At 40.1% G+C, this 23,172-nt stretch overlaps 2 protein-coding genes across 3 annotated transcripts; both read left to right on the top strand.

The window, feature by feature from the left end:
• Positions 1-820: 820 nt before the first annotated feature.
• si:dkey-204f11.64 (uncharacterized protein LOC100537752 homolog) lies at positions 821-5,338 on the top strand. Its single transcript, XM_058376327.1, has 3 exons — positions 821-1,101; positions 3,285-3,411; positions 3,810-5,338. The coding sequence occupies exons 1-2, from the start codon at positions 1,009-1,011 to the stop codon at positions 3,408-3,410; spliced, it is 219 nt and encodes a 72-aa protein (XP_058232310.1). The 5' UTR covers positions 821-1,008; the 3' UTR covers position 3,411; positions 3,810-5,338.
• Positions 5,339-7,547: 2,209 nt separating this feature from the next.
• On the top strand, positions 7,548-22,991 carry carm1 (coactivator-associated arginine methyltransferase 1). 2 transcript variants are annotated; one of them, XM_058412188.1, is made up of 16 exons: positions 7,548-7,761; positions 12,005-12,130; positions 12,505-12,611; positions 13,436-13,540; positions 15,358-15,468; positions 15,577-15,754; positions 15,842-15,932; positions 17,997-18,078; positions 18,754-18,839; positions 18,962-19,051; positions 19,162-19,299; positions 19,397-19,486; positions 19,620-19,732; positions 19,913-19,993; positions 20,666-20,734; positions 20,934-22,991. In XM_058412188.1, exons 1-16 carry the CDS (start codon positions 7,620-7,622, stop codon positions 21,068-21,070), a joined length of 1,746 nt encoding a protein of 581 aa, XP_058268171.1. In that variant the 5' UTR covers positions 7,548-7,619; the 3' UTR covers positions 21,071-22,991. The 2 variants fall into 2 exon arrangements, with proteins under 2 accessions (XP_058268171.1, XP_058268163.1); XM_058412180.1 differs by having other exon boundaries at positions 19,913-20,011.
• Positions 22,992-23,172: the final 181 nt, after the last annotated feature.

The following is a 23,172-nucleotide window of genomic DNA, read 5'->3' as shown; positions in this document are numbered from 1 at the left end:
GGTGCAAATGCCAGCGAAGGCAATATACGACCACGTGACCCGGTGTCCTCAACTGGATTGCAGTGTGCTTATTCTACACCGTTATTGAGTAACAGCGCTGACTGATCAAAACGTGTTGATTCATTTTCTGAATCAGCCGACCTGACTATAATGCTGTCTTTCATAAAAACAAAAGAAAAGACAAAGGCTTATATTAATGCTTTCTGTCTAATAAATTATTATAATATTAACAGCTAAAATGGGGACTGGGTGGCCTTACATAATTTAAAGCTAATTAAAAAATTAAAATGTGTTCCTAAAATGCTTTAATTAATTTGATTTGAACATTTCTATGACAAGATATTTATTTAACATGTATAAAAGGAGGCCTCTGTTATCACGTCAGAGATGGATATATATATATATATATATATATATATATATATATATATATATATATATATATATATATATATGTATTGTTAGACACTAGAAAATTTTCTGGACAGAATAGTCTGCGGTTTCTCAATAACATGATTTTGTTTGTTTTTTTGTTTTTTGCCTCACGCCATCACAGAGAGTATTTGTAGCTGTTATACAGTGAATAGCCAAAAGGATGTGGACACCTTGACCATCACCTGACCCATTTGTCTTACTTCCTTAAACTTATTGCCACAAAGCCAAAAGCACACAGTTGTATATGATGTCTTTTGAAAGCTCGTATGGCTCAATGATCACAAATCCAGAGCCATAAATGAGTGTAACGTATAATAATGTGATATGTTTTGTATATTTCACGAGGACAGGACAGCACGTGCACTTATGGCATACATGATTATTTTGTTGGTTAATGTCTTCAGGCTGGAGAGAATGAACCATCACATGGTGTGGGATTCTTGTTTCTTCATATAAACTGTTGAAGTAAAAGAGAAGTTGTTCTGCTCAGAGGGGCGCTGTGGAGTCTCTCAGTACCAGAGTCCGTCTCTTTCTTCCCGGTCACTGTTTATTCGGAACAGTCATTTGAATGAAATGTCAAACAACAGCGCCAACAGCAGTAATCTGGTTCTTGCCCAGAAAGCTGTGAAACAGCTGCGGCTTGAAGCAAGCGTCCGGAGGATCAAGGTAGGTCCGAAAAACAAAGCTGTACACTATAGCTCGATAAAAGTGAGGAAATGAGCCGGGTGTGAGGGTGTGACTGGACAAACTTGTTTCACGATCAGGAGCCTGAAACTAATGGAACAATTTTTTTTTTACAATACCGTTTCGTTTTCTTTAGCCGCACACTGGAGTTGATACACCTAACGCGGTCATATCTGTGTTGTTAAAAAAGTATAAACAATGTAAAAAGCGAATTATTTCATGCTACAGTGACATACACCTGTCCTGCCGCATTCCCATTACAGTGCCTTTAATCAAACCGCAACTTTTATCATGTTTTTATCATCGTGTCAACTACCTATTTTAGCGTTTAACACAGGGTTAAGATACCGGCTGTCTCATAATCTCGACTTCAATAATAATTATCTTTAATATGAATCAAATTTGATATGTTTCCATTAAACCGATCCTCTACAAATGAAACGTTTTTATTAGTAGTAACTAGGGAAAGCGAACATCCGGGTATTTCCTCCCTGGGAACAGAGAAGCCCTTTGTCGATTGTAAGCTTGTGACCATGAGAAGCCTGGGAGCTTCCACTAGCCACAAGCATCCACATCTTAAAAAAAAGATAGAAAAGTGAAAGACTTGGTGTGTCCTCACAACAGCATGAAGAAAACCAGGACATTGAAGCTGTGCCACACATTAGTGTTCACAGATTCATGTTAACATTCCTGTGTGTGTGTGTGTGTGTGTTAACATGAACATCTATTAACACACTATACATTTTTAATGTGATATATTCACTTTCTACATTTTCTAATAACTTGTTTGCAAAAATATGATTTAACCCCCCCCCCCCACAAGATTGCATAAACAAACCCACAGTACTGCGATTCACTAACATTACTGTACCTAGCAAGCTGACAAGTAGTTTTTTGTTTTGCAAACCATCAAACTGCCCTCATAAAAACTCACATTTATACCTTCTCATACAATTATCTAGCTCATTGCTAGGTCAGATGTTGGCCTATGATATGTCTTGCTCATCTTTCAACAAGAATCCGTGGAAGTGTAGCGTCTTGTGAGATCTAAAATGGCTAAAATGTGCACAGCTACTCAGAGGTCTTGGAATAAAAGTTTTGTATCAGGATTTCTTTGTGTTTATGTTGAACTTGACAACTGGACTTTGGTACCAAAAAAAGTTTGGCATACATGGCAATTTTTTATACTTATTTATAAGTGACGCATAATTTTTTATACTTAATTTACATATGTTGGCGGCACGGTGGCTTCGTGGTCAGCACGTTTGCCTCCAGTGTCCTGGGTTCGAGTCTCGCTCTTGCTCCCGCTCACTGTGTGTGTGGAGTTTGCATGTTCTCCCCGTGCTTGGTGGGTTTCCTCCGGGTGCTCTGGTTTCCTCCCACAGTCCAAAGACATGCTTCTAGGCTGATTGGAGTCTCTAAATTGCCCGTAGTGTGTGATTGCCTGAGTGAATGAGTGTGTGTGTGTGTGCCCTGTGATGGGTTGGCACTCTGTTCAGGGTGTATCCTGCCTTGATGCGCGATGACACCTAAGATAGATGTGACCTGAGGATAGATCGGATAAGTGGTAGAGACAATGAAATGGAAAAAAAAAAGAAATTTACACATGTTGAGAGGCGTTACTTCCTGTTCACACCTGCATTATATCAGCTGTGAAACAGTTTTTCTTTTTTTCCTTTCTTTTGAAGTTAATAAGCAGATTTACCGTGTTGGAAAAACCTTTAAAATTCAGTTGAATTTAAAGTTCAGTCTCCTTTAACAAATTTTAAAGAAATATCTCCTTAAAGGGTCAATCTAAACAATTGTGTTTTCTTTGTCAAATAGCATGTATTTAAATCTTAGATTATATGCAGTGACCAGCATATGACTTTCTGTAAATTAGCACTTCCTGTAGAAACAATGCCACAGTAGAATGAACATAATATAAATTTGCCATATATATTTAGTATTTGTCATTTTGAGCCAGCACCTTAGTCAGTTCTCAGTGCTGTTATATATAATGAATCGATGCCTTCTGACCAAAGTTGCTTGTCTTGTTGCAGGATGCACATGTATTGAATTTTGTTCTTTTCAGATAATTTGTAAAATGAAGGTATATTTGTTTTTTTCCACTCAGAAACAGTGAGGGTGTAAACGCATATCCTGTTGCTTTCTGATTACATCAGGTTTCACAAGCTGCGGCTGAACTGAAGACATTCTGCTTGCAAAATGCCCATAAGGACCCGTTGCTTGTGGGGGTTCCGTCCAGTGATAATCCATTCCGACCTCCCAAATCCTGCTCACTCTTCTGAGGTACATTCATTATGTGTTTTTATTTTATTTTATTTTATTTTATTTTATTTTATTTTATTTTATTTTATTTTATTTTATTTTATTTTATTTTATATCCTCCTTTTTAAATCACTAATATTTGAATGTGCATTCATCTGTTCCTGGTTAATCATCTGTAACTTATTTATCTTTTGACTTTCTTCCTCTCTCTCTCTTTCTCCCTCTCTTTCTTCCTCTCTCTCTCTCTTTCTCCCTCTCTCACTTTCTCTTTCTCCCACTCTCTCTTTCTCTTTCTCCCTTTCTCTTTCTTTCTCCCTCTCTCTCTTGCCCTCCCTCTTTCTCCCTCCCTCTCTTTCTTAATTTCTTTGTCTCTCCCCCTCTCCCTCTCTCTCTTTCTCCCTCTCTCTCTCCCTCAACAGATGAAAGGATGAAGCCATAAAAGCATGTCTCACGAGTCGCTCTTCATTCACTTCATAAGTGAACTCTGCAGCTGGACCAACACTGCTTTTACATTTTCACCATCGTCTTTATTTTTTCGAGAAGCTCTGTAGTTTAAACCTGTTGTTCTTATGTTGTATCCTGTAATTTGACCTTAAAAGAGAAAGGATTTTATGTATTGTCTAATACAGTAAAAAATAAAGGTTGTGTACAGGCACATGGAAGTTCAAATAATTCTCAGGCCCATGGTTTTAAAACACTAAATTACTTGCCTTTCTGTTGCTTCTTCTGTGTCTGCATGCCATTTTATTGCATTTACTTTTGATTGAATTTAGCAGTGAGGTTTATTTGATTGTCGCTTATACAAGCATCAAACTCACGAGACTTCCGCATCATAAGAAAGCCATATAAAGTATTTTAGAGTTTGTGTGTATTAGGTTTTTTGATGTCTTATATCTAAAACAAACATTTTTGGACATTAAATGGGTGCCATTACTTTTATACCTTTAGTTTTAAAAAACATGTAATTGATTTATAAATTTGCTCATGAGCAACAGCAGACATTATATTTTGTATGGTAGATGTAATGTAAACTCAAAACTGTTGAAATGATGAATACCACTTCTTTTGTTTAGAGTATATTAGTGATTGTAAGGCTTTCGTCAAATGTTTTCTAAAAAAAAAAATCTAACTCTAATATCTCTCTTTTCTGTGACTCCTAATATGCCAAAATATAACTCAATAAATGTAATATGATCACAACCTCTTTAAATTCTCATGTGTACTAAAATGCATAACAATACAAAGCAGCTCGATTTCAGACGTTTTTACCTACTGATTCTATTTGCAGTAGTGTATTATATAAAGATAAGAACTTTATTGATCCCAAAGGAAATTATTTTGCCGGATACTGCTGCAGAGTACACAGGAGAAATAAATATCAATAAAATATAAATAAAATATGCTATTATATACAAAATGTACAACAAATAAAGACCTGTTAACATCTAAGTTAAGTTAAGCCTTTATTTGTCACATATACATTACTGCACAGTGAAATTCTTTCTTCACATATCCCATTCTTGGGGGTTGGGGTCAGAGTTAGCCGATACAGCGCCCCTGGAGCAAGGTGGGTTAGGGGCCTTGCTCAAGGGCCCAACGGTGGCAGCTTGGCAGTTAACCACTTGAGCAATCACCGCCTCAAACGTTTCTAATGACTGGTGTGGGTATGCATATGGCCTGACATATAACATATTGTGTCTATGTTGTACAAGCACATGTAAAGTATATACACAAAAAGATATGGAGATCAAATGAAAGCAAGCAGTTATTTGGTAACATGAGGGTTTTTTTTTCTTTTCTTTCTGAATATGTTATATGTAAGAAGTGAGCTTTTTTTTCCAGATAAAGTGTAACTTCTGTCAGCCCATTGGGACCTTAAAATATACTTGGTTTCTGTGTAATGTTAAAGCATGTGTCCATTAAAGTTCATGATGATGATGTACTGATATATATTTAGTCGTAATGTTTTTAAAATGAAACATAAGAGGTGATTGTGTGATTTGCTCTCTCTCTCTAGTTAGTAAGCTAATAATAAGTAGTTAGTAAATATATATTAAAAATAATATATATATATATTATAAAATAATATATATATATATATATATATATATATATATATATATATATATATATATATATATATATATATTGCCAAAAGTATTCGCTCACCCATCCAAATAATCAGAATCAGGTGTTCCAATCACTTCCATGGCCACAGGTGTATAAAATCAAGCACCTAGGCATGCAGACTGTTTTTACAAACATTTGTGAAAGAATGGGTCGCTCTCAGGAGCTCAGTGAATTCCAGCGTGGAACTGTGATAGGATGCCACCTGTGCAACAAATCCAGTCGTGAAATTTCCTCGCTCCTAAATATTCCACAGTCAACTGTCAGCTGTATTATAAGAACGTGGAAGTGTTTGGGAACGACAGCAACTCAGCCACAAAGTGGTAGGCCACGTAAACTGACGGAGCGGGGTCAGCGGATGCTGAGGCGCATAGTGCAAAGAGGTCGCCAACTTTCTGCAGAGTCAATTGCTACAGACCTCCAAACTTCATGTGGCCTTCAGATTAGCTCAAGAACAGTGCGCAGAGAGCTTCATGGAATGGGTTTCCATGGCCGAACAGCTGCATCCAAGCCATACATCACCAAGTGCAATGCAAAGCGTCGGATGCAGTGGTGTAAAGAACGCCGCCACTGGACTCTAGAGCAGTGGAGACGCGTTCTCTGGAGTGACGAATCGCACTTCTCCATCTGGCAATCTGATGGACGAGTCTGGGTTTGGCGGTTGCCAGGAGAACGGTACTTGTCTGACTGCATTGTGCCAAGTGTAAAGTTTGGTGGAGGGGGGATTATGGTGTGGGGTTGTTTTTCAGGAGCTGGGCTTGGCCCCTTAGTTCCAGTGAAAGGAACTCTGAATGCTTCAGCATACCAAGACATTTTGGACAATTCCATGCTCCCAACTTTGTGGGAACAGTTTAGAGCTGGCCCCTTCCTCTTCCAACATGACTGTGCACCAGTGACCAAAGCAAGGTCCATAAAGACATAGATGACAGAGTCTGGTGTGGATGAACTTGACTGGCCTGCACAGAGTCCTTACCTCAACCCGATAGAACACCTTTGGGATGAATTAGAGCGGAGACTGAGGGCCAGGCCTTCTCGTCCAACATCAGTGTGTGACCTCACAAATGCACTCCTGGAAGAATGGTCAAAAATTCCCATAAACACACTCCTAAACCTTGTGGACAGCCTTCCCAGAAGAGTTGAAGCTGTTATAGCTGCAAAGGGTGGATCGACGTCATATTGAACCCTATGGATTAGGAATGGGATGTCACTTAAGTTCATATGCGAGTCAAGGCAGGTGAGCGAATACTTTTGGCAATATAGTGTATATATATATATATATATATATATATATATATAAAATGAAAAAATAACATGCAACTTATCATATTCCAAAGAAACTGCAGTGCAAAAAGTCACACATGCACACAGCTGGAAATGCAGTGATGTTAAAATCTGTAAGGATTAATAAACTAAAGGTCAATAGACAGACTACTGCTGTTTGAAGCTGCACAGTGGAGCCGCCTGATGGGTTGCTGTATCCTGAGCTCATGTTACTGTCCATCTGGAGTTTTGCATGTGCTCCGTGTGTTCACATGGGCTTCCATTAGGTTCTCCGGTTTCCTTCCATCCCCCAAAACATTACTGCTGAAGGCGGCTTGCTCCAGGTGTGAATGAACATGTGGCGCCCTGTCTGCAACAGACTGGCATCTCGTGCAGGGATTATTCCAGCCTCGCGCATTGATCGTTTTCTCATTGGAATGGTAAAATACTCCACACGTTACAGACATCATAAAATCATGTACAGTTTTTTTGTGTGATTTAAATGTACAGTGGTCAAGGCTTTATGTTGTAGAAAATGAATGTATGATAATTTACCCGAAAAGTATTTTTTAAAAAACGAAGCATGTCATCGTTTACGACCCTGATGTTTTGCTTGGCGAAAGAAGCTTGTATAAAGTTGTCCTACTTAGAATAAGTGAGGATGACCGGAGGAAGACTGGAGCAGCGCTTTCCAGCTGAACATTACGGCATACACGCTAAGTTCTCTCGGGTGCTGTGGTGCGGTGCACCACAGGGGGCAGCAGTGAGTCACAGCCGTTTTGTCCGCGCGGTTGGATGTGGTGCGCTGCTGCGAGCTGCTGTCTCTCTGCGCGAGCTCGAAGATGGCGGTGTCCGTGTTTCCCGGCGTGCGGCTGCTCTCTATCGGGGACGCCAACGGAGACATCCAGCGGCATTCCGAGCAGCAGCCCCTGCGGCTGGAGGTGAAGACCACGCCGGACGCGGCGCTTCTAAACCTTTCGAACAGTGAGTTCACTGCTGCTTTTTTTAGCCTTTGTGTCCGGGCCGGCCTTAGCTTAGCCATGTTAGCCTAGCGTGCTAGCAGCTCCAGGCGAGTGGCAACGCCGAGCTGCGTTTATTCTTTCACTGGTTAGCTTGGCTACACGTGAAACTGTCTAACTGCCTGCTAAAGAGCACCTCCAAGCTTTTAATACGGGTTCTTGTACTGTTTCTGGGTCTGCACTGTGTGCACGGGGTTTATTAGACACGCTCGTGTTTATTTACCACGCTGATGCTTTAGCGCACGTTCGGGTAGTTCGCGTTGTAATAAATCAGGCTAGCAGGATACGCTGCTTATAGTTAGCGAACTATTGTTTACTCTGAAAGTCTCAAAAGTTCCGTTTACATACACATTCAAGCTACCATGATGTATTTTGAGTAACACTGATTTAAAACCACAACTTAGTGTTAACTTTGTCATGGACAATAACACTGCAAGTTGTTGGCTGGCTAAGTAGCGGTAGCTATACACTTATTTTCCTTCCACCCGCTTTCCGACAAATCACGCCTTTTGCTCTGCGATTGGCAGAAATGTGCGAATGCTTCACAGTAAGCGGGATTTCAGCAGCAATGCCCTTCAGTAGGCGGAGTTTGTCGGGATACGGGTATGGTAAAAAATATGCAGCTAATTAGCTTTTTGATGTCGATTCGCGCCTAGTCAGAAAGTTAACCGGACGTGTTTTCTTTGCAAGCAGAGCACGTAAACAAATAAAACAGTCTGAAGGAATTGCTGGAAATTGAATGGTTTTTTGCGTCTCGTTGCGGCTTTGTGCTTATGTTCATTGACAGCGCTCCAGCTAATCACGCGCCTGCCGCCTGCTCCACGCGCGTTGTTTTGTTTTGGAGCTTGATTGATGGCGCTCGTCCCGTCACGCGCGGCACACCAGCGTTTATTAGAGATACAGTGGAAAACATTTAATATGAAAACAGTGTAGCGTTACTTTTGCTCTTCGTGTAGACCACGCTGGTTCTTCATTTTGTTCCCCGCACTGTTTAGGCATTCATCTTTGTTCTGTGTGGAACAATAGCGGCTCTCCGCCTCCCTTCGGCCGCCTGTTCATTCAGAAGTGCCGCTTTTGTTCACACCAACTGATGCCCCTGAGAAGAAGAGAGTGAAAAATGGTGCCGTGACCATGATTTAAAGATACACAACCACATTCTCACAGCTACAATCTGTTTTTCATTTCCAAAACACAATGGCGAGTTAAAAGCATCAAAAGCCTTTTTTGGGTTTAGATTAGTTTATTAGGATGTTTAATTTTTTGTAACTACATCTCTCCTCGGTGATAAACTCTCACACTCAGTAAAATGACCACAGGAGGAGTTTTTATTGAGTTTATAACTCTAACTAGACAGGGTTAAGTTTCACAGACACCCACCTGTGATTTTTATCATCTCTATTGGCCAGGGTTGTGTTTTTCTCCATTCTCATCTGAGGCCAGACTGGTTTTTGACAAACTTGGTGATCATTTAAGTCCCATCTGGATGCACATGTCTGTGATCTTACACAGATGTTGCTTCTCTCACACACACACACACACACACACACACACACACACACACACACACAGTGACCCTCCCCCAGGTACTAAACACTTCTCAAGTGATGAACTGAAAACTGAATGCTTCTTCTCACTTGCATGAAAATAAACCTTTAAAATCATAATCACAATTTTTTTTTGCGCAAACTTGACCTAAAATAAAACAAGCATCAGCATCTCTCTTTATTTATTCCAGTGTTGTGAATGAAGCTAATATGATGCACGTGATGCAACCTGCTGGAAACTCACTTCTCCTGTGGTTATTTTATGGTTGTGAGAGTTTTATCACTGAGGAGACATAAAAATGTATTTGCTACTAATAGGACTTATTTTCTATGAACTGCAATGTTTGCATCACGCTTCATTCGCAACATGATAAAATGATCCCAGAGGTTTGAAGGAAAACTGTAGGTAATTTGTCCTGCAGTTTTCTCAGCGGAGGATGGAGAGAAAAAAAACACAGACACGGTCTATGCAGGTGAAAATAATAATTTCTTATTCCACAGTTGTGCCTTGAGATAAGAAATTACCAGAGAACCTCAGAAAAATGTAATCGTGTTAGGCTTATGAAGGAATTTCAGAAGAGTAACCTGCTTCTGCATCCTTGTTTTTATGGGAAGTTAGTCTATACCCCAGTGCCTGAGTTAGTGTTCATGTTTTTCCTCTTCAAATAACCGCATGTCATAAACCACAGCAACTGTTCATTTATTAATGAACAAAACCACATGACTTTAACCATTTATAGTAGCAGTTAATCTTATGAAATGTGTGCGAGACTGACGTTTCATCACCTCCCTCTGGTTTCTTCCCCACTCTCTCGCTCTTGAAGGTAAAAAATAATACGTTAAAAAACGTGTCCTTTGTAGCAGAAACAACATACTGACTGCTGCAAAGTGTGGAGACTGTCTATAGATTATGTTTCAGCTCATCTGACGTACACGTTCCTGTGAATGAGCTGCTGCTATAGAGCTGTTAACATTATAAATAGCACATCAATATAAACCCATGATGTTGAATTGGAGCAAACTGAGCTGCTTTTTATAGAATGTTAATCACCAGCCTCTGACCAATCAGAGTCGGTGTGGGGTAGTTCACTGATAATTTCTGAAACTGAAATTTCCATGAAGGCAAACTGATTTGATATGTTCAGCAACTCTGATGTTTTTCTGACAAAGTGACGTTTCTTGTTCCGGTGAATGAACACGCAGTTTCAGTTCGCCGCTGTCTGAGAGTGTCTTTTTCGTGACTGGTGCTAAAGCAGCTAGACACATGGCCTCTCTAAGTACACATGGACAAATGATAAATTCAGTAGCCAGACCACCCAGCAAGTGTTGGCTTTCGCTTGCTCTAAAACTAACTCTGCTAAAAAGTTGTAGCTTATAATGTAGCAGCATACAGGTAGCTGGTTAGCTAGTTAAAGGTGTGTTGGATGACTAAACTCAGACAAGCATCCAGCTTTCCAGGTTTTCTCAGCAACTTGATGGACGTCTGTTTAATGCAATGTTTTTACATGGTTATTTTTGCAAGTAAGTAACAAAAACTGACTACTGCATGTTTAAGTGTGTTAATAAGGACAAAGGGAAATTATTGTGGTTAACATCTGCTTTGAGCAGAGTTGTTAATATAGCACATCATCTATGTGCTCTCCTCACAAAGTCAGCTAGTTGTTGCCAACATTGTGGCCACAGTGTTCAGCTTTCGCATCGCACATAAAAGGCAATATTCTGTCTGCCCGGTGACTTATTTATAGTATTAAAGCTTTATGAACAATAGAACTGTGAATCAAAAACCCAGACCCAGTTTCTGTTTGTTCTGAGTGTCTGTGCTAGTGATCTGTCCATGTCGTTGTATGCTTCTGTGCAATACACCACCATCCAATAACGCAACTCTGGAGGCTTTTATTAGATGTAGTTTTGCTTTGGGCTGCAAACTAGAAGACTGTTGGGTTTGAAATAGAGAAATGGGTACATGCACTGGGCTTTACATGCTGCTGAATGCAGAAGTGGAAATCTCTGTGGCAGAAATAAAGCTGTTGACTTTTACAGTTTTGTGTGAGTGTGTGTTTAATAGTTTAAACCTTTACAGTTGCTGTATTTTGAAAGCTGTTTTCAATTGTTCACATATTCCTATAAAAAATAACCTGATTAACATGTGCTGAGTTTATTTTTTGTTTTTAATCACACGTTGAAAAAGGGGCCTTTCAGATGTGCAGTCGTTTCTGATGGAGCACACAGGGGGAACACTCCCCCACTGGTGCCTTATAAAGTACAGTACTTGGACCAGTATGTTCATGTGGGCTATCAATAGCATTAGGTAATCTTGTTTGGCATTAGGTTTAATCCTGTATCAGCTGAGGAGCTGTCTTAAATGCTTGTGCTTTTTAAAACAAAGATCCAGTAAAGTCGAATTTTCTTGAAGTGCAAAGCTACACATTTGGAAACTGGTACGAATTAAGTGATTGATCGGAGCAGATTGTGTAAGGAAAAAACAAATGCGTTTACTCTCATATGAACGAGTGTATTTCATGTAATAACATCATATTACTCATATGAAGTGTGTGTGAGTTGGCCGAGGGGGTAGTTACACAACCAATGTCTGGTCTGGGAGTTTGGCCTCTGAAATAATATAATGGCTATGTTTTGACCTTCTAACATATGTTCTTTCTGCAGATGAGGAGGCAAGCGTGTTTAAGTGTACAGTGTCACGGGAGACAGAGTGCAGTCGTGTGGGGAAGCAGTCCTTCATCCTAACACTTGGCTGTAACAGCGTGCTTCTGCAGTTCGCCTCCCCCACAGGTAACCCTCTCTCAGTCCGCTAGCCTACACACTGCCAAAAAAAGTGTGTTTCTGAAGCTTTCTGTGGAAATAATCAACCAACTAAAAGTGTGGTATTAGGTTGCGTACCTGTGAGCACACCACAATACATTTAGCTATTTTTAGTTACGGTTATAAGCGTACTTGATATGCTCAAACCAGGAAAAGTTTGTTGATACCTAACCATCACACTCGTGTGTGTCTTCCGCAGGCTGTTCATCATCTGAAACGCAAAGTTGCCTTCAATGTGTTTATATTCTGTAGCATTACAGTGTCACACGTGGGTTTGATAAGCCACCTAGTGTAATTGCAGTTGTTGTCACCTCTTAACCTGCTGTTGCTTTGGTCACATGCAGATTTCTCCTCGTTCTACAATTTGCTGAAGAACTGCCGCGGCCATGTGAATGAGCGCTCGGTGTTCAGCGAGAGGACAGAAGAGTCATCGGCTGTACAGTACTTTCAGGTATGTTCGTGCCTGCTGATCAGGAGGCTGTGGGTTCCTGGGTGTGTGATTGTGTGCTTTACAGTGAACTTCAGCACAACTGGCATTCTTGATAAGGATGGGTGTGAAAAATGTCTTTGTGGCTAGTTATACTGAAACGCTAACGGTCACTTGAAATAAATATATTCAAACCAAAACAAACCGTAATCAAAAAGATATTTTTGTTTGCACCCTTGCATTTAGTACTTTGTGTAGCCTCTCTGACAACATAACAGCACTGAGTCTTTATATATAATGCATGACTAGTGGAATCTGAGCTCACTCCATAATATAGAATCTTTCCATAACCTCCAGGGTTTGGTGTTCTTTTTATTTTTTTCAGCTCACCCTATGGTCTATCAATGAGGTTTAGATTTAGAGGATGGGATGTTTATGTGAAAAGTTCAGCTCTTTGCTGAAATAAATTTTTTGTGCATGTGGTCATGTTTTGCCTCACTGTCCAGCTTCAGGATACAGCCTTGACCCAAATGATGCTTTGGTAAAGGCAGAAAGATTTGCTCCTGGTGCTCTATTGAGTTTATGATGCTTATCCTATCAAATGTTAACACTCCGGAGGAAAAAAACCCTTTATAAGATAATTTGGTTCTGTTATGTTTTGTACAACCAAACATCTATTGGGGAAAATACTTGTGACCCATGGAATGTGGTTGGTTTTTATTTGATGAGCCTCCTCATTATGGTTCGAGTAGAGGTGTATTGTTTTCCATGTGCTGTTGTGACTGTGTGGGTCAATATTTAAAAATATACAAATATTTAAATTTCCTACATTTCCTACTGTCCTTCAGTTCTATGGCTACCTATCTCAGCAGCAGAACATGATGCAGGATTATGTTCGAACTGGAACTTATCAGCGGGCCATTCTCCAGAACCATACTGACTTCAAGGACAAGGTATTTTTCCACAGTATCTGTTATGTTATTCCTCGTGCACATGTGGACACTCGCCATCCACTTTGAAGCATCTCTACACTTGCACATTAAGGCAGTTATTTAACCAGCCATTGTATCATGTAGATACAGGTCAAGAGCATCAGGTAATGTTCACATCAAACATCACAATGGGTACAAAATGTGATCTCTGAAACTTTGACTGTGGCTAAACTGTGGTTGATGGTAGCAGATAGGCTGCTTTGAGTATTTCCGAAGCGGATGATCTCCTAGGATTTTCACACACAACAGTCTGTGGAGTTCACACAGAATGGTGCAAAAAAACATAGTTTGTGCAGAGGGTCTGCAGGCCTGTCACTTACTCACTCATCTCACTCATCTTGTTGATGACGGCGATCAGAGGAGATTGACCAGACTGGTCTGAGCTGACAGGAAGTCTGAAGCAGCCCAGATAGCATTCAACAGATCGTGGTGAGCAGAAAAACATCTCAGAGCACACAACACATCAACCCTAGAGGTAGGTGTGCTATAACAGCAGAAGACCACATCAGTTTCCACTCCTGTCAGAAGTCTGAGACCATCATGGCCACAGACTCACTGTAACTGGACGGATAAAGTCTGGAAAAAGACCAGGTAAAGATAGGGTTTTATTCCTAAAAAGGAGTGGAACCCACTGTGGTCTTCTGCTTGTTGTAGCTCATCCACCTCAAGCTTCGAATTTTCTGTGTGTGCTGAGACACTTTTCTGCTCATCACGCTTGTAAAGAATGTAAAGATTGAGTTACTTTATCCTTCCTGGCAGCTTGAACCAATCAGCCCATTTTACTTTGACCTTTCTGATCAACAATGCGTTTTCACCCACAGAACTGTCATTTGTTCATTGTTTTTTTTTTTTTTTTCCCCCGATCATTTTGTGTAAACTCTGCAGACTGTCGTGTGTAATTTCCAGAAGATCAGCAGCTTATGAAATACTCAAAAACCAACCCATCTGGTACCTTCATCCACGCCACAATCAAAGTCACAATGTCACAAAGTCACTTTTTCTCCTTTCTGATGTTTGATGTGAACATTAACTGAAGCTCTTGACTGTTGTATGATTTTTTTGGTTTGTTAACTAGTTAATCTTGTTACTCCCAGAACTGGTTTCACTATTAGAGTATTATCATTCCTTTCTTTCTTTCTTTCTTTCTTTCTTTCTTTCTTTCTTTCTTTCTTTCTTTCTTTCTTTCTTTCTTTCTTTCTTTCTTTCTTTCTTTCTTTCTTTCTGTCTTTCTGTCTTTCTGTCTGTCTGTCTGTCTGTCTGTCTGTCTGTCTGTCTGTCTGTCTGTCTGTCTGTCTGTCTTTCTTTCTTTCCCTAAAATTGAGGTTTGAGATTATTTCCTTCTGGAAATGCACATCCTGTTTTCCTTGTTGAACAACACTGTCACTGATTATTAGTTTGCTGATGAGGTGTGGTGGCCAGATGACTCTTTTTTTTGTTTTTCATAGCTCAGTTGGTGTTGGCTTACTCAGTCCTAACTTACTCTGATGCCTCTCTTGTAAATTTCATCACTGTAGTACATTTCTTCTGCATTTCTGCTGAACTGGTGTCCCTACTGAAAAAATTACAGTAGACTTGCAGCTATTGTTTTCTTTAAAATGCTGTTTTTCTGTTATAAATGTGAAGAAGTTGTCTAGATTGTGTTCACAAAAGACCTAGTGTTCTGAAATCCCTACTTAATTCTGCAGGAAGAATTAAAGATTAGTGCTGGATTAATCTTGTGGTTTGGATGCAGCTGTTTTACCCTTCTGCCCCTGTCCCTCTGCTCCTTTGTCTGGTAGGTGGTGTTGGATGTGGGATGTGGCTCAGGGATCCTGTCGTTTTTCGCAGCTCAGGCTGGTGCGCGTAAGGTGTATGCTGTGGAAGCCAGCACTATGTCTCAGCATGCAGAGGTGCAGCTCCTTACACACTTTTATTCAGTCTATATGTCATATTAATACAATAACTCAGTATCATAATGCCTGCAATATAAACGGTTTGGATGGATGTGTGTTGTGTAGGTTTTGGTGAACAGTAACAGGTTGACAGAGCGTGTGGTAGTAATCCCAGGAAAGGTGGAGGAGATCACTCTGCCTGAGCAAGTGGACATCATCATCTCTGAGCCTATGGGCTATATGCTGTTTAACGAGAGGATGCTGGAGAGCTACTTGCATGCCAAGAAATTTCTCAAACCAAATGGTTAGTAGTGGAAGAGTGTGTGTTTTCAGGCTCAGGGTGTTTATATCTTATAAATTGCTAACTTTTGTTTTTGATTTGCGTTTTTAGGTAAAATGTTCCCCACCATTGGAGATGTCCACCTCGCTCCTTTTACAGACGAGCAGCTCTACATGGAGCAGTTCACCAAAGCCAATTTCTGGTGAGCATCTTTAGATGAGAGCCAGTTGTTTCTCCACAAAACTGTGTACATAAATTTGAATCATGGTGCAGCATAAAGTGTGATTTCCCAAAGAGGCACTTGCCTTAACTTTAAAGTAGAGGCAGTAATGAAGAGAAGGAAACACTTCTAAACCTGGGCAGCTTTTAGTATGTCCCAACACTAGCAAAGGTTTGCGCTCATAAGTGCTTGACGACACTTGGTGCTCTCCTGTGAAGTTGTCAATTCTGATTGAAGCCTGGTATATTTTACACTAGGGCTACACGATTATGACATAAATCATAATTGTCGATTATTCCCTTGAAGTTGTAATTGCTATTATTAATTACAATTATCACAATTTACATTTATACCACTGTTTGAAGCAACTTCATGCCATATTTCATATAAAAAATTGAAAAAGCTGAAAACATTCTTCCTGAAAAACATCTATTACTTCTAAGTCTTCTAAGACGTCTAAGACTCAGATGTCAACTATACATTGCTTTGCATTGCTTTGGTTTCCTTAGACATCTATTATCCTGTGCGTTTGAGTATTTTAAACCCTGCGCTGGAAACTGTATTAATCGGCACCATTTATTTTGCAATGAAATGAGTTCCATTTGTCTTGGAGAACCTGCCGGATACGGAGAAGCACAAAACAACGACGTCGGGATGGGAGTCTGTGTTGCAGTTCTCGCTTGTTGCTTTTTTTCACTCTTAAACACTGGTGGTATTGCACTCTGTGGCTGAATTTTAAATGACTGAATTAATTTGTGGTGTTGCTTGATGGTGCAGAAACACACTATAACATGCCGCTCGACATCATCGCTAGTGAATCCAAAGTAATTCCACACCAAAGCATTTCTTTTCTGTTCCAATTCTTGATTCTTCTCAGCAAGACTTTGCAAACTATGATGTTTCATTATCAGCGCACACGCTCGCGAAATTATTCGAAATTAGTCTTTATTCACCCCTCACAACGTAACATGCAGTAAACGCCCAGGATAATGTAAGTAGATTGTTTTTTGTAATCGCAGCGTTGAACGATTACGTAATCGTGGCATCTGTAATCGTAATCGCGATTAGAAAATCGATTAATTGTGCAGCCCTATTTTACACCTTGATTTCTTAAAGCAAATGAGAATACAGCCAACACACTAAGGTGCATAAGGAAATATCTAATCTAGTAGCGCCTAAGTGAGGTAGTCACTAAGAGAGACTAAATTGACGCGGCTGCTGGAAGTGAACCAAACATGCTGTGCATTATGGTTTTGCAGGTCATATTTTTGTAGGTGTGAGCTGTTAAACCTGAGCTGTGAGGCACAAACAGCTAAAAATCAGAGCTTTAGTGGTTTTGAAATTCTGTATGGTCTGTTGCTTATATAGGTATGCTTATATATTAATAGCAAACAAACAGAAATTCAGACTGTGGACTTATAGGTGTGCAGCACCCATAACACTTCACTTTCGACAGTTAATAGATTATTCAGATGGTAAACAGAACACGCTATCCTAAATTGGTTTCGACTGTTTTCCAGATCTTTTTTTGCCCAGTAATCAGCTGTAAATCACCACCTGTCTGATAATCCTTTTTTTTGCATTTGGAAAAATCTGTTGCTTCAGAAAGCTTCTTTCTGTGCAAGCTGAAAGGACTTTATTAATATATGCAATTAGCACATATGAAAGCCAGCATTCAGTGACCTCAGATCTAATTCCACTAACTCCAGTAGTGTAGTGGTCTATTTATAGCAACACTGGGGGAAAGAAATCTGACTAATGCAGACAGTATTCTGACAATCATTTTACTGAAGTGTTTTTTGGTTTGTTTTTTTGCCCCCAGATTTTTTTTAAGATTATTTTTGTGTAAGTGAATGTACTCATAGACATGAACAAGCTTCTAAGCATATAATAAATCTGAAAGATTAAAGGCAAGAGAGTGGGCTTAATGTTTTCTGGGCAGGAAAATGGAGCACAAACAGTGGTTAAATGTGGCTCTAGAGGTCAGGATTCAATTAATGGATACAATTTCCAAAGTCTAAAATCTCATCTTGTGTGGTTTGCAAGGTACCAGCCATCGTTCCATGGAGTGGATCTGTCTGCACTGAGGGGAGCTGCCGTTGACGAGTACTTCAGACAGCCAATTGTGGTAAGCAGATTGTTATAAACTATGGAGATTGGGTGTGCATGCACATTATTCATGTTTTAGATGATAGGTGGAGGCAGAGTTGGAGCAGGGAGTGTGTGGGTGTGTGCCTGTGCAGACATATGCTCGCTCTCAGCAGTGTTGCTGTAGGAGCGGCTGCTGCGTTGTCCAGGAACTAGAGCTGGGCGATGGGATGATTTCTGGAAGCCTGATATTTTGAAGAATTGCAGAGTTAATTTAATATCAAAGAGTTTAGCAAATAAAATGTAATGTAATGTTCTAAAAAAAGACAATTGAGAGCAATTATGTCACATTTTACACAATGAGCATATGATCGTGCTGCAAAGCAGACAACAATTGATTCAATATTTTTTTATGGAGAAAAATCCATGACATCAGGACAAAAGTATTATGTTGCTGAGAAAACCACATTTTGGCTTAGATGTGGAGAGGCCATTTTACAGACACTCTACAGATCACTGTAGACCCTAGGGACGATTTTATAGAAGAGAAAGCCGTGAATGTCACCACTGTGCACTTGTTTCTCATTGCTCCATATATTCTACATCATGCTTAAAATTTCATTGTACAGGAAAATTGTTTCCTCACTGAGACAATTAAACGCTTTGAATCTTGAATCTTTGAATGCTTAGTGTTTTTCATGTGTTTTCTTTTCAGGACACATTTGACATCCGAATCTTGATGGCTAAGTCTGTGAAATACACAGTTAACTTTTTAGAAGCTAAAGAGGAGGACCTTTATAAGTAAGTTGTTTATAATGTTGACTTGTACTGGTTTATCATTTGGTAATATCATTTCTTTTCACATTCTAAAGGACTAAATAGGTTCTTGAATGATGATCTATTTTGTTTTTTCCCCCATCCAGGATAGAGATCCCCTTCAAGTTCCACATGATGCACTCGGGGTTGGTGCACGGCCTGGCTTTCTGGTTTGACGTTGCGTTTATGGGCTCTGTGTAAGTTCTGTGTGCCAGCATATTTCTCTTGGGCTTATTCGAGCAAACTGAGCATGTGAATAACTGAGCCTGAAATAAAATGTCATTTTATATACTTTCTCTCCATGCAGGATGACGGTGTGGCTCTCCACAGCACCCACTGAGCCCCTGACTCATTGGTATCAGGTGCGCTGTCTGCTGCAGTCGCCACTCTTCGCCAAAGCAGGAGACACCATGTCAGGCACGGCCATGCTCATCGCCAACAAGAGGTTACACTTTATTAATATTGACTCAAGTTTAACTTCCTTTTCCGCTTGAAAGTAGTTTTATTTTTAGAATTCAATTAACAACATTTCCTTGGTCTAGGCAAAGCTATGATATCAGTATTGTTGCTCAAGTGGATCAGACTGGCTCCAAGTCCAGCAACCTCCTGGATCTGAAGAACCCCTTTTTCAGGTGAGTTTGAACTGGATGTTTGTTACAGTGTTTGGTAAATTCATTACTCATGTTTGTTTATAAGCCTGTTTAAACAGACTGCTTGAAGCAGGAAACACCATCTCATCTTTGTTTGTTCATTATGTTTGTGCAGATACACAGGCACCACCCCTAACCCTCCACCAGGCTCACACTACACCTCCCCCTCTGAGAACATGTGGAACACTGGGGGGGCCTATAGCATGAGTCAAGGCATGGCTGTGTCAGGTAATACACACACCTCTTAAACAGTGAATACTGGACTCATTAAATGTGTAAAAGCCTTCAAAACAATTGCTATTTATTATATTATGTTTATACCCCAGATCATGACTTTGCAAAGGTTTTTTTGTGTTATTTGGTTTCTCATCCAATTCTCTTCCCCTGTTTTTCTGTGTGTCTTATCAGGAATGCAAACAGCTTATGACCTCAGCTCTGTCATTGGTGGCAGTGGCTCATCAGTTTCCCACAACAACCTCATCCCCCTTGGTACAGACATGCATGCACGTACGGATACGCACGCACACCACACCCACCCACATACACACCATAAAACCACACAGATGGGCATTTTCAGGCATCTGTTATGAACTGCAGAGGTGCCAGACATCTATGCCTTTTTTGACCCCTTGGGGTATGGGAGTCATTTTGAAAACCAAAACGATTTTTCAGAAAAAGCAGCAGTCAGACCAAGTACAACTCAAATTTGTCTGGCTGAAAAGCAACTGAAAGGAAAAGGTGCAATGAAAATTTGCAGAAAGCCAGCAGAAACCTAGTGGGCAGGACAGGTCTCTTTAGGTCATAAAAGAAAATGGATGAAATGCTAATTAAAGTAGCAGTCATGTCTGTTCAATTTGCCTCCACCAAAAGTCTTCAAGTCATGCAATGACACTATGGATTTTGTGGCAAAATCTGTTTTGTTTTTTTTCTTCTCTTGTTGGCACTTCTGGGATAAGGGCAAAAAAATTATATATTCACTTTTAGTTTTAGGAAAAATATAGATAACGTAAATATATAAACGTGTCATGAACCACTGCTCACATTAATGCTGTTATTATTACAGATATATGGAAACAGGGCCTAGATCACTATCCATGCACTATTTATAAAAATGTTTTCAGAAGGTTAATGGAGGCCCTAAATGTTTTTCTCTTTACACAGTGAACACGGGGATTGTGAACCACACTCACTCCAGAATGGGCTCGATCATGAGCACAGGAATTGTCCAGGGTATGTTTGTTCTTTTTCTGAACTGTCTGACCAGATCTGCTGTAAACAGTATTCGCACACAGCACCGTGCTATTTTAAAGGTTACTGTTTAGCTGCAGTGTTTCCACTGAACATAATGTTTCTGATGGTGTACAGGTCTAATTGCTGAGGTAATGGTGAGATTATTGTGTGAATATATATATTTTTTCTTTTCCCCCAGGAGCTACAACCCAACAGGGTCCGACCAGCGGCAGCACCCACTATCCTGTCACTAACCAGTTCACCATGGGCGGTCCTGCCATCTCAATGGCCTCACCCATGGTCATCCCAAGCAACACAATGCATTATGGGAGCTAAGGCTCCCTCCCTGCTTGCTCTCCCCTTTGCATGTCCAGCCTCCCAAACTGACCACAGCCTAAACCAGATTACCAAATCCTGTTCTGCAGCATCTGACTGTCACCTTATCCCACCGTCTCTCTCTCTCTCTCTCTCTCGTCTTGATGTATATTCGTATATAAATATATATAAAACCTCTTTTGCTGTCTCTTTCAGTACCCCCCGTCCTACAATGCCAGCCTTCGCTCTGTCTTGGACAGTCGGAGGTGTGATGCCATCGCTCTCCTCCTCCTTCACAGTAGTGCAGTTCCAGGATTAGCCACAAGGAGGCAGCGGACTGTTGAGCTTTGGGATTTGATGGAATGTTCTTTGCAGAACAGTTTTTTTTAAAGTAAATACTTATCATATGTACATTCATACAAGAGACACTCAAAGAAATGTCAGTGATGGACCGTTTGTAATGAACCTGAGATTTATGGCAGGGCTGTCTTGCTGTTCCTGGGTCGTATTTTTTATTTTATTTTTTTTCTAGTTTGTTGGCTTTCTCTGCATCATGTCAAGCTGTCCAACAATATCAGCTATTAGCATAAATATAGTCTCAGCCACCTTGACCTTTCTAAACATCTGCAGTGCGACTGGATTTCTTCTCTGGTTTCCAGGAACATTCAGGAACTGTCATTGCCTGTAGGATAAGTTAGTGTAGATAGATACCGTCTTGTAGCTCATTCCATTCCAGAGCGACACTTTTATTATTTTTTTAAATAAATAGTGCAGCCTGAGATGTGCGCAGCTAGTTGTTCCCCCTGTTTGCAGCAGGGTTAGCAAAAACTAACCACGTATTGAGCTAATGAGCGTTTGAGGAATCTCCTGTTGCCGAAGTCTGCATCCACATGCTGTCCGGCCTTCCAGGCACAATGCTGGAATTCTGGAACGGGTTCCATGAGGCATTAGTTAAGGAAGGGGGACTTATGAACGGATGTCGGGCTCTGCACACACACCCCTCGGCCACCGCAGCAGGACAATTGTTTGGATCGGCAGGATCCTAGTTTACATTCCCCCAAACCCTACTGTTTGACTTTGACTGTGTCATGATCTTGTGTGTTTTTTGGTTTGGGGTTTTTTTTTGTTTTGTTTGTTTTTTTGGTGAATGTAATCACAGGTCACATGTCAAACCTCTCTGACCCCTGATCCTTCCCCTTTTTTCCCTCTCCCCACATCCTACCTCCCCATGGTGGGTATTGCCTAGAGAAAGACTCTTGAGAAGGAATGCATTGCTTCCGGTCACACGTTTATATATTTTGTCCCTTTCTGTTCTTCCATTGATTGGATTTAGTAACTTTCATTGAAGAGAAGTCATGTTAGTTTGTAGAATTTAACCCCTTTTTCCTTTTTTTCATTTCACAAGAAAAGCAACAGGCACAAAAAAAAGAAAAAAAAAAACACCCATGCAAATTAAATGTTGGAGACTTCCCTATAATGTCTGGCTTCTTGTGTAAAAGAGGCCAAACTCTTTACAGTTGCTGTAACCAGAGAACAGCTTCACACAGATTGAAGTGTCATTACTTTGTCCAATTGTTTCCACAGAAGACGCTTGGAAAGGTTTCATTTGTTTCATGCTTGTAGTGAAAGTTAAGGTTGGAATTGGCGTAATTTGTAGTAGTTTTTTTTTTTACCCTGCACATTTTGGGAATCACGTTGAACCCTATCCAAAATCTCTCCAAATTTTACTTCATTTTCCTCCATGGATTAATTCCAGCAGAAATACTAATGTTTATTTGGCTGTTCTTTTGTCCAGCCCTGACCTGCCACATGGAATCATGTGGTTTATTTGAGCCAAAGCATGTTTTTTTTACAAAAAAAAAATAAAATAAAGTATGAATTTTAAAGGCATCCATTCCCAGGTTTGGATTTTAGAGGGAATAAAAACCCCATGTACATGTAATAGGGTTCCAAATCTTTTTCCCTTACCTTCAGAGTCATTTATTTTCTGCACTACTGCAGCCTTCCTGATGCTTTTTTTTTTTTTTTTTTTTTTTTTTTTTTTTTTTAAACTTCCTGGTTTATCTTGTCATAAAAAGCTTAAATGAGCAAGGGACTAGAACAGAACATTTAGAAATGTACAT

This window comes from Hemibagrus wyckioides, linkage group LG02 (assembly GCF_019097595.1).
Source record: "Hemibagrus wyckioides isolate EC202008001 linkage group LG02, SWU_Hwy_1.0, whole genome shotgun sequence".
NCBI lineage: Eukaryota > Metazoa > Chordata > Actinopteri > Siluriformes > Bagridae > Hemibagrus > Hemibagrus wyckioides.
This window is presented reverse-complemented; position numbering and strand designations above follow the sequence as displayed.

Coding starts and splice junctions, on each gene's coding strand:
- carm1 (XM_058412180.1), top strand. CDS start 7,620: ATGGCGGTGTCCGTGTTTCCCGGCGTGCGGCTGCTCTCTATCGGGGAC. Junction 12,131..12,504: donor GCAGTTCGCCTCCCCCACAG/GTAACCCTCTCT, acceptor GGTCACATGCAG/ATTTCTCCTCGTTCTACAAT. Junction 15,933..17,996: donor TTCACCAAAGCCAATTTCTG/GTGAGCATCTTT, acceptor GTGGTTTGCAAG/GTACCAGCCATCGTTCCATG.
- si:dkey-204f11.64 (XM_058376327.1), top strand. CDS start 1,009: ATGTCAAACAACAGCGCCAACAGCAGTAATCTGGTTCTTGCCCAGAAA. Junction 1,102..3,284: donor CAAGCGTCCGGAGGATCAAG/GTAGGTCCGAAA, acceptor TGATTACATCAG/GTTTCACAAGCTGCGGCTGA.